A 13,311-nucleotide genomic window follows, 5' to 3' on the forward strand; every position below is an offset into this window, starting at 1 on the left:
AGCTGCAGTATCATGCACCAGTGAGCCGTCCATGACCCTGCTGGTTCACCACTGTCACTTCCACGGACCAGTTTTGATGGATACTGATCACTACAGCCCGGGAACACCCCAAACAAACGGCAGTTTGGAGATGCTCTGTCCATTCCTGCTCGTAACACATCGCCTCTGAGGTTCACGTTCACATGCTCCCTGGTAAATCTCACCCGCTAACAGGTGCCGTGAAGAAGAAATTATTCATTCATGATGTTATAAAGTACATAATTAGTTGAAGTCTGTAGCCAACACACAGTGAACACTTGTTACTCTTGAACGACTTGATTGGACCTCTGGAAGAGTTAGTACAGTCCAGGCGTATTCACCATGCCTTCACTCCTACAGCAAACCTGCACACACACCCTCATGCTGACTACCTTCCTCATCCATGGAGTCGTCTGACATGACATCATCATCAGTGGTTTCCCATGCTGTAGGTAAACAGCACAGTCACAGGCTGATTGGTAAAAATCATTTGAAGCCACAAAGAGGGACGAACAGAAAGGTCCAACGTTCTCGTCTGATCTCAGTATCATCACTTTATCTGCTACATGTTACAACCAGTACAGTGGCTACAGATGCCAACAAAGAAGCAAATGTGTGCAGGCTATAAAGATTAAATGGAAATGGATTAACTGATGGAGGTTTTCCAACTTAAATGTATGATAAATGAACTCATGGCTGCAGGACCAGAGGTGGCTCTCTTCATTGGGGAGTGGGCTGCAGGCTCACGCTGTAGCTGCAACTTACCCTCTTCATCTGACACATCGAGTACTTCGGTCATGGTCTCTGGCACATTCAGCTTGTGTTTCTCCGTCACCGTCTGCCAGATCAGAGCAAACAGAGCCCGTTAAAAACACGACAGTAAGTTTATTAGGCAAAGCCAGATAGTACAGTTTGATGCAGAGCAGTTAGCTTTGTTGTCTTAATTCAACCGTGTGGTCATTTTGAAAAAACAGAGATTTGTACTGATGTAATGGCACGTATCATTTTTACTGTGTGCTCTCATATATCTCAGCCAGTGTTGTATTATTACGCCAAAGTGATGCGTTATAGTGGACAGATAAAGAAATGCATTGTTTTTATGAAGACTACAAAGTTATGTGAATTTCTAAATGTAAAAGATGTAGGGAGGTGTGTGTCGTGGGTAGCTTGATCTGGTTGTTAAGTCTGACGTCACTAGCCGTGTCTGGGCCTAAACTCCGCTCTAACAGGTGTAACAATTGAGTTTAACATCCAGGCATCCATGAAAACGGAATTTATGACATTTAACGGAGGTAGCAGGAAGTTAGCTCGCTAGCTTCTATCTAAATACAATATAGCATGTCCTGACTGCGGGGTTTTGGAAACAAATTCAAACGTACAGCTCTGTTATCACTTCCAGCATAAATGAAGACAGAAAACTAAACAGCAGTGACGTTTGTAGGGTTACTGAAGTTGGGCTAGCCGGTATATAATGATGTGCTACGTGACCGCTAGCGACACAGCTATGTTAGCATAATTTAAACAAGCTAACTTTTTTTCCACTCGATAAAAGTTAACGTGAGTGTTCTCGGTGGTCAGGAACAAATGTAATCGCATGGCAGGATGCTGTAAAAGGACCAAACTTCAGCCAGGAGAACAACTGAGATAATCCATCCACAATACGAGGTTAGTCATTCATATACTGCTGCATGGGCTGGGCTGTAGTTACATCCTAAGGTTTTAAAAACTGAGCTTAAATAAATGATTAGCGGTAATAAAAGCCGAGGGAGGTCAACAGTGATCACTGACTGTTTTAGGAGCTTTTTGAGATCAAATAGAAGAAAATACAAAACATTAAACATGTTAACAACACAAAAGCCATATTAAACGCAGACTACTTTAGACCCGGAAGTAGGATTTGTCGCGTCATCACTGAACAACCGGATAGGCTCATAAAGGACAGAAGGGTCCTGACCCTGCAGGTCTGTGGAGGTTTCAGGTTTTCTGCATGAATTTCACTCTGGCTGCTCTGTTTTCCTCCAGCAGGTCAAAGCCAAACCTGAGAGTTTTATCTCTCTGCCAGCTGTCCAAGGTGTAGCCGGCCTATCGCAGCTCGGACAGGCTCTAAGAAGTGTGCAGGTGTGTGTGACGTACCGTGGTGGTGGTGATGATCTCTTCAGTCACAACCCTCAGTGTGTCCACCACAGAAATATAACCCAGCCTCCGAGCAATTCCCAGAGCTGTGTTGCCATTCTGCACAGGAAAGCAAAGCATTATACGTGTGTGTGCATGTGTGCGCGTGCGTGTTAGTGTGTGTGTGCTTGCGTACCACAGTGGTAGCGTTGGGTTTGGCACCGTACTGCAGCAGCACATTAATGATGTGCGTGTTTCCTTGCTGCGCTGCCTGATGCAGGGGAGTGTATCCGTTCTGAAAGCACAGCAGAGGTGAGTCCTGTTTGTTCAGCTCTCATTAAAACACTACAGCTGCTTTTCAGTACCTTAGTCTTGGCATTGACACTTGCGCCATTCTGAAGGAGGAAGTTGACCATCTTTGCGTTTCCATAGTGACATGCTACAATCAGCGGTGTGTAGCCCAACTGTGAAGCAAAAACAGATCAGTTACATTTCTTTAAGCCATGAATAACAACACCAGAAGCTGTTACTGTTATTAAAGGGAAGAAAACCCTTTTTTCAGACCTTGGTCTGCTGGTCCAGGTTGGCACCGTTTCTGGCCAAAATCTCAGCAACGGCCACTTTGTCCTCCTGAGCTGCCAAATGAAGGGCAGTCAGGCCGCTCTGCAGGAGCAACACACAGACACGCATTAACGCTGTTAGCTTACAATGCATGATAGTGCCCTATACCAAACTATCTAGCTTTAGCCATTACTCTGCAGGATACAGAAGCAGAGGACAGGAACTGTGCACAGTTTATTATCATTATTCAAATTTATTTCATTCCATTTGTTGTCTGAACCTTTTCTTTTTTACTGTTGACATTTCTAATTGTGGACACATTAGTAGCTTTATTAACAACAGCATCTCTAAACAGGGCAAAGATGCATCACATGCTCTGGGTGAGTTTCCACAGTACCTTGGTGGGAACGTTGATTTGAGCTCCTTTGGTTATTAGCAGAGCGGCCATGTCCGCATGACCCTCCTGGGAGGCCAGATGGAGTGGAGTGACCCCCTGCTTGGTCAGGATGTTAGTCTCTGCTCCGTAACGCAGCAGCACTGTGGCGATCTCCATCTGGTTCTTTTTAGCCGCAATATGCAGAGGAGTGTAGCCGTTCTGATTGGTGCAGGACACACGCGAGAGTTGCTGGTCAGCAAATGTTGAATATCATTTTTACTTTTAAGACGACTGTTTATCAGAGAGTTTGGCAGTGAATGTATGCTGATGCTGTCACTCACTCCTCACATATGAGTCAGTCACACACGCTTTCATTAGTGTGAATGCACAGGCTGTGCTCTATTGTGGCTCAATAACACATAGACTATCCTGCTGCTTCAAATGTAATGGATTCATCAGCAGCTGAAGCAGCAAACACTCTTCCTCCTCCTGAGGGAATTTCAGATATCATTGAGGCTTCAGAGACGTTTTTGAAAGCAGTCTTTAAAAAACAGGACAGAGCCGTCGGCTGTGACGTCCCTCTGGCTCTAGCTTGTAACTAGCTGGCTAAGAACAATCCTATTATATACTACATCTGTGCTCTGTTGAATCACCTTTGCCATTGTGTGTGGTGACGCTCCTTTGTCCAAGAGCAGGAGCGCCACATTCTGGTTATCATAATGTGCTGCGACGTGGAGCGAGGTGAGGCCATTCTGTAAGGTATGGAAGGATTAGACAGAAGCTTTAGAAGGTGAGATGAGTTAAAGTAATATTAGACAGCATCACCAGGCTCTTATTATGAACACAAAAATGTGCATGAAGGAGCAAAAACAAGATCATTGATGTGAACAGGCACCTGTTAGCTTTTTGAGTCAGGGTTAGTCTAAATGAAGGGACAGCTGATGTTATTTTTTAAACTGTACCAGCATTCCTGCAGTGAACTTGTAGTTAACAGGAAATTCAATAAAATAATCACATTGTTTTACAATACTTGCTATGAATTTTAAGGATTGCAAGTTTCTGTTTGGATCCATACCTTCCCAGCAGAGTCAGGAGGGGCGCGACGCTGTAGCAGAAGTTTGGCTACATCCAGGCTTCCATACTTTGCGGCCACATGCAGCGGAGTAAAACCTTTCTGTATTAGGAGACAACCCAAAAAGTGACACTAAGAACTCTGTTATAAGACACCAAGTGCAGGAACTCCGTATTCAGAAATCACAGGATAGGCTTTAATTACAAACTTTGCACAGAAAGTAAGGACATTTGTGTTTGGTGGAGGATTTCTTTGTTGCTACAGTGTTAGCAACACATCTTACTTTTATTTTCCCCTAAAATCATGCCACATTCATAAACAGAGTGCATTTGTGTGTTGAGCAGCAGAGTTGAGTTTGTATGTTGAGCAGCAGAGTTGAGTTTGTGTGTTGAGCAGCAGAGTTGAGTTTGTGTGTTGAGCAGCAGAGTTGAGTTTGTATGTTGAGCAGCAGAGTTGAGTTTGTGTGTTGAGCAGCAGAGTTGAGTTTGTGTGTTGAGCAGCAGAGTTGAGTTTGTATGTTGAGCAGCAGAGTTGAGTTTGTGTGTTGAGCAGCAGAGTTGAGTTTGTATGTTGAGCAGCAGAGTTGAGTTTGTGTGTTGAGCAGCAGAGTTGAGTTTGTGTGTTGAGCAGCAGAGTTGAGTTTGTGTTGAGCAGCAGAGTTGAGTTTGTGTGTTGAGCAGCAGAGTTGAGTTTGTGTTGAGCAGCAGAGTTGAGTTTGTGTGTTGAGCAGCAGAGTTGAGTTTGTGTTGAGCAGCAGAGTTGAGTTTGTATGTTGAGCAGCAGAGTTGAGTTTGTGTGTTGAGCAGCAGAGTTGAGTTTGTATGTTGAGCAGCAGAGTTGAGTTTGTATGTTGAGCAGCAGAGTTGAGTTTGTGTGTTGAGCAGCAGAGTTGAGTTTGTATGTTCACCAGCAGAGTTGAGTTTGTGTGTTGAGCAGCAGAGTTGAGTTTGTGTGTTGAGCAGCAGAGTTGAGTTTGTATGTTGAGCAGCAGAGTTGAGTTTGTATGTTGAGCAGCAGAGTTGAGTTTGTGTGTTGAGCAGCAGAGTTGAGTTTGTATGTTCACCAGCAGAGTTGAGTTTGTGTGTTGAGCAGCAGAGTTGAGTTTGTGTTGAGCAGCAGAGTTGAGTTTGTGGGTTGCACGAATTAAAACCTTGCCAGATGTAAAGTATTACTGTAAATATTGTTAGAACATATTAAGTATTGTGAGTCAACAGAAATTTTCTTACTTTTTGTATTATTTCTTTTTTATTTACTTTGTCATACTAGTACTACTATTGTCGTAGTATTATTTAAGCTTTGTATTTAAGTACAGTATAAAATATAAGAGGAAAAGACCTTCAGTTACTGCCAAAATCTGTGTACTGCTATAAACAGTTCATAGTAGCAAGCTGATGCAACTGCAGGTAACCCACAGGGAACGTCCATTTTATTTAAAGGCCAGCAGAGGGGGCACTTTAGCTGTAAGGACACACTGAACCAGCTTGTTTATGATGCAGGCCTGTTCATGGAGAGAACAGCCTTTTGTCTCTTAAAAGCAGAATTCAATTTAATAGGTACACAAAAAATTTAACTTGTTTACTTACATTGCATTGTGGAAAATACTGATATTATGAGAAAATATGGACAATTATGCACAATTTGATGTTTATAAGGATGGCGCTATAATTGTGTTACACTGTAACAGCGACAGCCACACCCCTCGCTCCCCAGAGAGAAGTCTAGGAGAGAGCAAAAGCACTGAGGCCTGACAAATGCAGCCTCACACAATGCTTTGTCTCTTCTCATTATATGAATAGATTAAGAGGTTGGTCTGTCTGGGATTGGGTACAAAGTAAAGATCCTGACTGCACAGCCTGTTAAACAGTCATGGTGATAAATCACTCAGCTGTGTTCAGACTCCATGAACAATTCAGAGGGACGTAGCAGCTTTACTGCCTCATCAATCATTGATCAGAAGAATCCCACAGACAGACCAGGAGATGCAGTATTATAGTCACCTCTCTATCCCAGCCTTCAGCAGAGGACTACATGGGGTCGAGACATAAGAGTCAACGTTCAGAAATGTAGGCAGGTCGTGTTTACAGGCTACACACTGATAGCTGATGTGTGCATGTACCTGCTGATTTTTAAAGGCTAGATGCAATGGTTTGAAACATTAATGTCAGCTAACATATGTGGTGTGGAGACAGACAATTATGAACCAAATTGTCACGACTTGGTGCCAAACTACATCTCTTTTGATTCAGCTCTTTATTATAAGTGCAATAAAAAAGCTGTATTTGTTTGTCTGATTGTTTCATTGTTTTGTTCTTGGGGATTTTTCAGTGATATATTTGTTTCCATTATTTCATTTATTCTTTTTGTTGACTTCCGAGAGCCTGAGTTGATATTTTAAAGCGCTGCATTTGATTTATTACATTATATAGCTGTTACATACACAGCTCCTTCCAGTAGACTCACACAGCTCATGGTTCTCTGTATTTCTATATATGAATGAGTGATTCACAGTAAAGTGAATCTTATGCATCGACAGGCGTCACACAAACAGCTTACAGAAGGAACAAAGTGAACTTCAGGTGATTTCTGCGGGACAGGAACCCTGAATGTTTTCATGTTTTCACTTTTTGCAGCTGCCATGTTGAAAATTAGAAATTAGAGCTTTACATGAACTGAAAACTGTTCGTTCCACTGCTCTGTGCACTAAATCACACCATGGAGATCCAAAGTCTTCTCCCACACTCACCTTGGTGGCTAGTGAGTGTGAAGCCCCTGCCTCTAGCAGAACCGAGGCAGTCTCCACCTGCCCCTCCCTGGCAGAAATGTGGAGGGGGGTGTAACCATTGGTTGTGGCAGCATCAGGATGGGCCATGTGCTGCAACAGCAGCTGCACAATCTCAGTTTTCCCCAGGCGGGATGCAATGTGAAGGGGCGTCTGCTCCTCCTAAACAGGACACGCAGTAGAAAAAGAGCTCAGTGACCATCAGAATGAAAACGTTAAAGATTCTTTATCACGTGTGCAAATGTGATTGCAGCAGTCTTACACGTGCCCGAGCATCTACCATTGCTCCATTCCTCAGGAGACATCTGACAACCTCCACCTGACCTGCCCGGGCTGCCATGTGTAAGGCCGTTTCTCCACGCTGTGCAAACGACAACATATGGCTCAGACGAGTCAGCGCACATTCTGAAAACCTCACTGTCACGCTGTGTTCATCTGACTTAACAAATTGCTGCATTTGCCCCGTTTCACATCACTCACAATATTGCTGACGTCAGCCGAGGCCCCGTTCTGCAGCAGGAGCAGGACGATGTTCAGGTGACCCATGAAGGCTGCTACGTGGATGGGCGTCAGACCCGACTGAACACGGGAGAAAGCACAACAGAGATGATTGGACAGAATGAAACGCACATCAGATGAATCAGTGAATAATATAGTGCCTTATGTCTGTGTGGTATGCAGCCATTAAATGCTACAACTGCAGGTGGTCATAATGGACAATACATTCTTATCTTTCATTAGAAAAGAAGAGGAAAACTGATACAACAAAACCTTTAATTCTGGTCTTTATGACTAATTTACCATCAATATTTTTCAATTAGAAATCAGCTTATTGCTCTATTTGTAATTATGTCCAGCAGTACTGTCTATAGCAGGCGTTTTAGATCTCACCGTGGGTCAACAGCAGTGTTGGTCAAGTTACTTGAAAAAAGTAATCAGTAACTAATTACTGATTACTTCCCCAAAAAAGTAATCCCGTTACTTTACTGATTACTTATTTTCAAAAGTAATTAATTACTTAGTTACTTTTTAAAAACACGATTTACAACCTGAGTAGGTGATAGAGCGATAGATCTTTCAGCCCAATTCTACTTTTTCTGCATAATCCATCATACAAAATGTAATCAAATGGAAAAGTATCTTTTTAAAACTTGTTTTATTAGATTTAATCTTTTAACTTTATGCATCAAGCAAAAATTTAATTATATGCAACATTCTCTGACTGGAAGAAATTTGTTTAACATTTAAACCTATTTTCTGCAGATTCCAGCACATAAAATAAAATATTTTGTGTGTTTACACTCAGTCTTTCAAATAGATGCAAGTAAAACACAGCAGAAAATAAATAAAGTCAAAGACTCAGCGGTCCTGTTGCTCTATTTTCACCTGTAAAGCAGGAGTGGGGCAGGCGGAGGTTTACCCTGGTGCAGGTGTGCGGCGGTCAGTTGAAGAATCCGTGAGTTTCTCTGTGAGTTTCCCATTACGTCGTAGCTACTCGGTGCTTGTTGGAAGTTTAGGGGTTTTTTTCGCTGTAAAAAGAAGTTTTCTTCCCACGCACAGCGGACGATAATGTTTTTGTCACTTTTTATGGAATCAAACTCAAAGTAAGGTCAGTACTTCCACGCTTTAAACGCTGCACGCTCATACTCTCTCTGCACTCGATATGTGATCCACTGTTGATCTGCACACAGCTGTTGTCACGAACGTCGCACTCGCTTACGTCACTGTCGTGAGACATTCTCGCAAAAAAAATCACGGTTTTAGTAACGCAGTAACGCAGCGTTCCTACGGGAAAGTAACGGTAATCTAATTACTGTTTTTGCAATAGTAATCCCTTACTTTACTTGTTACTTGAAAAAAGTAATCGGATTACAGTAACGCGTTACTGCCCATCTCTGGTCAACAGTCCTGAATCACATGATGAGGTCATTACCAGGCCTCTGGAGAACTTCAACACATGTTGAGGAGGTCATGTAAATCAGCTGGACACGTCTAAACCTGCAGCTCCCCCATCCTGGTCTATAGAGATGTTCATATTTGAAATTGTTCAATAACAATAAGCCTCCTTTAATTCTATTCACTACACCAAGAGGATCTACTCGGCCTGATGTTATTACATTACTATGAGTACTACTGAGTCAGTTTGTCACTTTATGACTCCAGTTATACCCGTGGGATGTTGCTGTTAGCATGCTGCTGTTAGCATGATGTAACTTTAGATTGCTACCTTTGCTACATGTAACCAAATTCAAGTATCATGTATGCAATGTCACAGATTTGTTTCAATAGTAATATTTTAAACGTATAGAGAGCAATAATAAAGGCATTTCTGCAGTCGGATTACTCCGATGTGTAAAGCACCTCTGTAATGGCCTGGATGGAAGCTCCATATTTAACCAGCAGCTCCATCACCTTCACGCGGTTCTTCTTACAGGCGATGTGCAGCGGTGTGAAGCCATTCTGTGGAGCAAACACAGTGAACCTCAGAAGAATTCCAGGTGCATGTGGACAGATTGTGATCCTTTTTCCATTCGTGGATCCATGTTTTCTTCGTGACCTACCAGTGCCCTGGCGTTAGGGTTGGCCCGTTTGTCCAGCAGCAGTTTGGTGACTCTGTAGTGACCGCAGTGAGCCGCCACATGCAGTGCTGTCAGGTAGTCCAATGTGACATCATCAACAGGAGCCTTGTGCTGTAGAAGGTGTTTGACGCATTCAATGTGGTCACCTTGTGCTGCCATGTGCAGAGGGGACAGCCCGTTCTGTGGGAGGGGACAGTTGGTTCAGCAGAGGAGAGCTGCAGGTGAAATGCATTGTTGGTTTGCTGGAAGTGTAAATAAACAGCTGCAGCGTTTCTTTTTATCTCTGATTGATAACACAGCAGTTTGACTCACTGCTGTTTCTGTAACAAACACTGATCTGTAGATCTACTGTTGAGCATTCAGAGTATTTGACAGAGAATCTGTTGAACATGCTCATCGTGTTTTATACAAAATAATCCCTCAAACTCATCATTTTATATGCAGAAAGTGCCAAAACCCTACAACACGTGGGCTTGTTTATCCTTTGACCTCTCCTTCCTCCCACCTCGCAGAAAAAGCTCCTGCTGGTGACCAGCAGACATCACGAGCCCTTAGCTCCACAGTGACACGTTACACAGGACACAACCATGACTTTAGATGGTGAATGTGAGACCTTGGTCCTGGCCAGTAAAGGTGCTCCTCTCTCCAGCAGCAGCTCTACAGCCGTATCGTGTCCGCTCCGAGCAGCACAGTGAAGCGGAGTCAGGCCGTCCTACGAAACCAAGACAGTAAATGTGTATCGACTCTGGATGCTGCAGGACAACGATGGCTTAACTTTTCATAACAGAAACAGTCCTGATCAATTCATCCTGATGTTTATTTAAAAAACATACCAGATATTAGAACATTCAAACTAAGGATCTATTCATTTTACATTTTGAGTCATGTATGAACACAGGCTACAAAGGATGCAAGAAACACAGACAAAAACAAGTCAAGCAGATGTTTTTCTCTAAGGACACACGGGGTGACTGATGGGCAACAACAACAGTAACAGATTAGTTTCAGTGCTTATCATATTCATCATCAAATCATTTAGATAATACAGAGATATCTCTGCATGTGAGGGACAATGTCAGGATCCATTATCCATGAGCTATTAATGTAATATCATTACATTAATGTACAACAAGTCAAAAACTGAAGTGGACTAACACAGTGCTAACATTTTTCTCTGAAAAATGGCATCACATTACTAAAATAAAGTCCTCAGTTCCATCATTTTATTGGTTTGAATATCTGTATTGGAGTAAATACACAATTTAAAGCATTAAGAATATCATAAAATTTAATTTGCACTTTACAGAGCAGCAGTTTATTAAATAACAGATCATGATGCCAGTGGCAGACCTACAGGTCAGAATGAACTAAAAACAACCCCCCATCATATCTGTTGTTAGCAATGCACGCGACCATTAGTTACTACGTGGATGTAACAGTTGCACCACTGTGGGAGTGTGCGAGTGTGGTTTAAAGATAACTAGCTCCAAAGCTCAGGTTACATTAGATGTGTGCGTTTGAGGTACTCACCCTCGTTTTAGCATCAATCTGAGAGCCACGGTCTAACAACAGGCGAACCATGTTTGTGTTGCCACGCTTAGAGGCCACATGCAGTGGAGTGATCCCATTCTGCAGACAAAGACGCACAAAAACAACAACTCGTTAAACACGTCGGCTCAGAATCCAAATGTTGGTATATGTGTGTGTGAGCAACCACGCTGCTTTGGTGATTAAAACAGGAAATGTGACTGTGTTTTGTGGAAGGCGTCGTTTAAACAGGCGTTTGTTGCCTGACGGTGAGGGAGGGTTGTTGTGGTACCCAGTGCAGTCGTAGCTTTTATAGGCTCGTGTCAGGATCCAGGACGACTGACGTTGGTTTGTAAGACTACATTAGCAGGAACATTGATTAAAAAGAACCAAACTCTGTGTTTTGGTCAGTTATATATTAGGGGTGCAACGATACTTGTATCGATATTGAACCGTTCGATGCAGTGCTTTCGGTTCGGTACGCATATGTATCGAACAATACAAAATTTTTAATTTATATGATCAACTTTCCTTCTGACGATGCTGTCTGTGTTGAGCGCTCAGTGGATCTGCGCTCGACAGTGCAGCCTAGGTGGAGTAGTCGAACGCAGATCCACTGAGCGCAGTGCAAGCTAGCAGACAGAAGCTAAGCTCGTTGCAACAGGCAAATTGAACCTCCCCCACCCTCATTCAGATCTGGCCTTTGGAACTATTTTGGTCTTCATGTGACGTATGACCCTGAAGGTAAGCGCGTCATGGACTAAAGTAAAACAGCATGTTGGATGTGCCACGCAATGCTCAATTACATGGGTGGGAACTAGTGTGTTAGCGCAGTTAGCTCGTTAACGTGTTGGCCGTCCAGCCCCACGCACGGGGCGATCCGCGGTCGCTCGTTAACGGAGATTTGCCGTGTTGTGGCGTTAACGTCATTTCAGATTAACGCTGACAGCACTAGTGGGAACACAACGAATATGACTGCACGTTTACTCCGACAGCATCCTAGTGCAAAGACAAGTGGAAGCAGACAAAACAACAAGCACCATGCTACAAACTTTACCCGAGTCATTTAGACAGCTGTTAGCACAGGATTCTCCTTATGGGGACCTGATATGTTTAATATGCTGCTGAGAATATAGCCCAGAAGAAGCGGATAGTAGAGCTTTTATTTTGAAAGAGACATTTCTCTGTAATAAACTCTCTTTTCCAAAGATGGGTGATTCCTCCATCAGATAGATTTATTTATTTTTTATTACTTTGTTGTTTCAGCAACATTAAATTTAAAAACTGTACGTTTGAGTTAAAATATATATTTATAATTTTAATAAATGACAAATTAAAAAGGCATGAACATTTTTTTGTATCGAACCGTGACACCAAAGTATCGAACCGAACCGTGAATTTTGTGTATCGTTGCACCCCTAATATATTTGTATATATGTGGATACAGAACCAACACAACACTGAGCTGAGTCAGTCGTGGACAGTCATCACTGACTGAACTCTGTTGTGGCTGTAGAGTTACCCACTGACATGTTTTCATCCTGTCCACTAAAGCTTGTTTACAGTCTCCAGCTTACACTCATACAGTTCAGACCCAAATAAGTTATTAGGGTTGTTTCGTACCCTCGCTGTGAAGTCAACCGCTGCCCCTCGGTTCAGCAGGAGCGTGGCCACATTCACGTTCCCATAGTGGGCAGCAATGTGCAGGGGGGTGAATCCACTCTGCAGGACAGAAAGATGCAGACACACACACAGCAGGACAGAGCACACACATTAGCTCCACGGTCATGTCAACTTTGACCTTTAGTCTTCCCAGCATGCAAAAGTTGCATCAAGAGTAAAAGAAGTAAATTAAAATCAAGGACGATGAAAATCTGACTTAAAAATAATCATGTATATTCACTGGTACTAATATGAAAGTCAGAGCATCTACACACAACCCCAAACACACATCACGTCCATGCAAACTGTGTAAAGAGACCAACAAATGCTTTTAACACGAGTGAAATGAAAAAAGATCAAAGAAATCAGCACAGAGCAGACGCAGACTGTCATCCAGACGGACACAGACAACACTGTCAGTAAACCACACAGGTCCCCATCAACACCAAAGTGCACTATGTTAGCTGTTGTTAGCAAAAAGGATTTCAGAGTAGGTTGGAGGAGTTCTTGCCTTACCTTTCCATTCTGTTAGTGTTGGTCCGATTTAATGTGAAAAAGGTGTTTACAGAAGCGTGAAGAACACAGTGACTAACGAGATGGTTCAAAAGTTTACAGTCAGAAGCTT

At 42.8% G+C, this 13,311-nt stretch overlaps 1 protein-coding gene across 17 annotated transcripts in view; it reads right to left on the minus strand.

The window, feature by feature from the left end:
- ank2b (ankyrin 2b, neuronal) overlaps nucleotides 1–13,311 on the minus strand; it is a 151,571-nt gene that overhangs the window by 43,644 nt on the left and 94,616 nt on the right. For all 17 annotated transcript variants that reach the window (XM_085251498.1, XM_085251487.1, XM_085251593.1 and 14 more), the window contains 16 exons: nucleotides 12,648–12,746; nucleotides 11,028–11,126; nucleotides 10,111–10,209; nucleotides 9,480–9,677; nucleotides 9,280–9,378; nucleotides 7,399–7,497; nucleotides 7,181–7,279; nucleotides 6,883–7,080; nucleotides 4,143–4,241; nucleotides 3,721–3,819; nucleotides 3,089–3,286; nucleotides 2,695–2,793; nucleotides 2,496–2,594; nucleotides 2,327–2,425; nucleotides 2,152–2,250; nucleotides 784–856 (listed from right to left, as the gene is read on the minus strand). In XM_085251498.1, the coding sequence (XP_085107624.1) occupies nucleotides 784–856; nucleotides 2,152–2,250; nucleotides 2,327–2,425; nucleotides 2,496–2,594; nucleotides 2,695–2,793; nucleotides 3,089–3,286; nucleotides 3,721–3,819; nucleotides 4,143–4,241; nucleotides 6,883–7,080; nucleotides 7,181–7,279; nucleotides 7,399–7,497; nucleotides 9,280–9,378; nucleotides 9,480–9,677; nucleotides 10,111–10,209; nucleotides 11,028–11,126; nucleotides 12,648–12,746 (1,855 nt within the window). The remainder of the gene's footprint in view (nucleotides 1–783; nucleotides 857–2,151; nucleotides 2,251–2,326; nucleotides 2,426–2,495; nucleotides 2,595–2,694; nucleotides 2,794–3,088; nucleotides 3,287–3,720; nucleotides 3,820–4,142; nucleotides 4,242–6,882; nucleotides 7,081–7,180; nucleotides 7,280–7,398; nucleotides 7,498–9,279; nucleotides 9,379–9,479; nucleotides 9,678–10,110; nucleotides 10,210–11,027; nucleotides 11,127–12,647; nucleotides 12,747–13,311) is intronic.

The sequence above is a fragment of the Mchenga conophoros genome, linkage group LG3 (assembly GCF_057382185.1).
Source record: "Mchenga conophoros isolate Kocher_MC1m ecotype Shallow Benthic linkage group LG3, M_conophoros_male_GT1.1, whole genome shotgun sequence".
NCBI lineage: Eukaryota > Metazoa > Chordata > Actinopteri > Cichliformes > Cichlidae > Mchenga > Mchenga conophoros.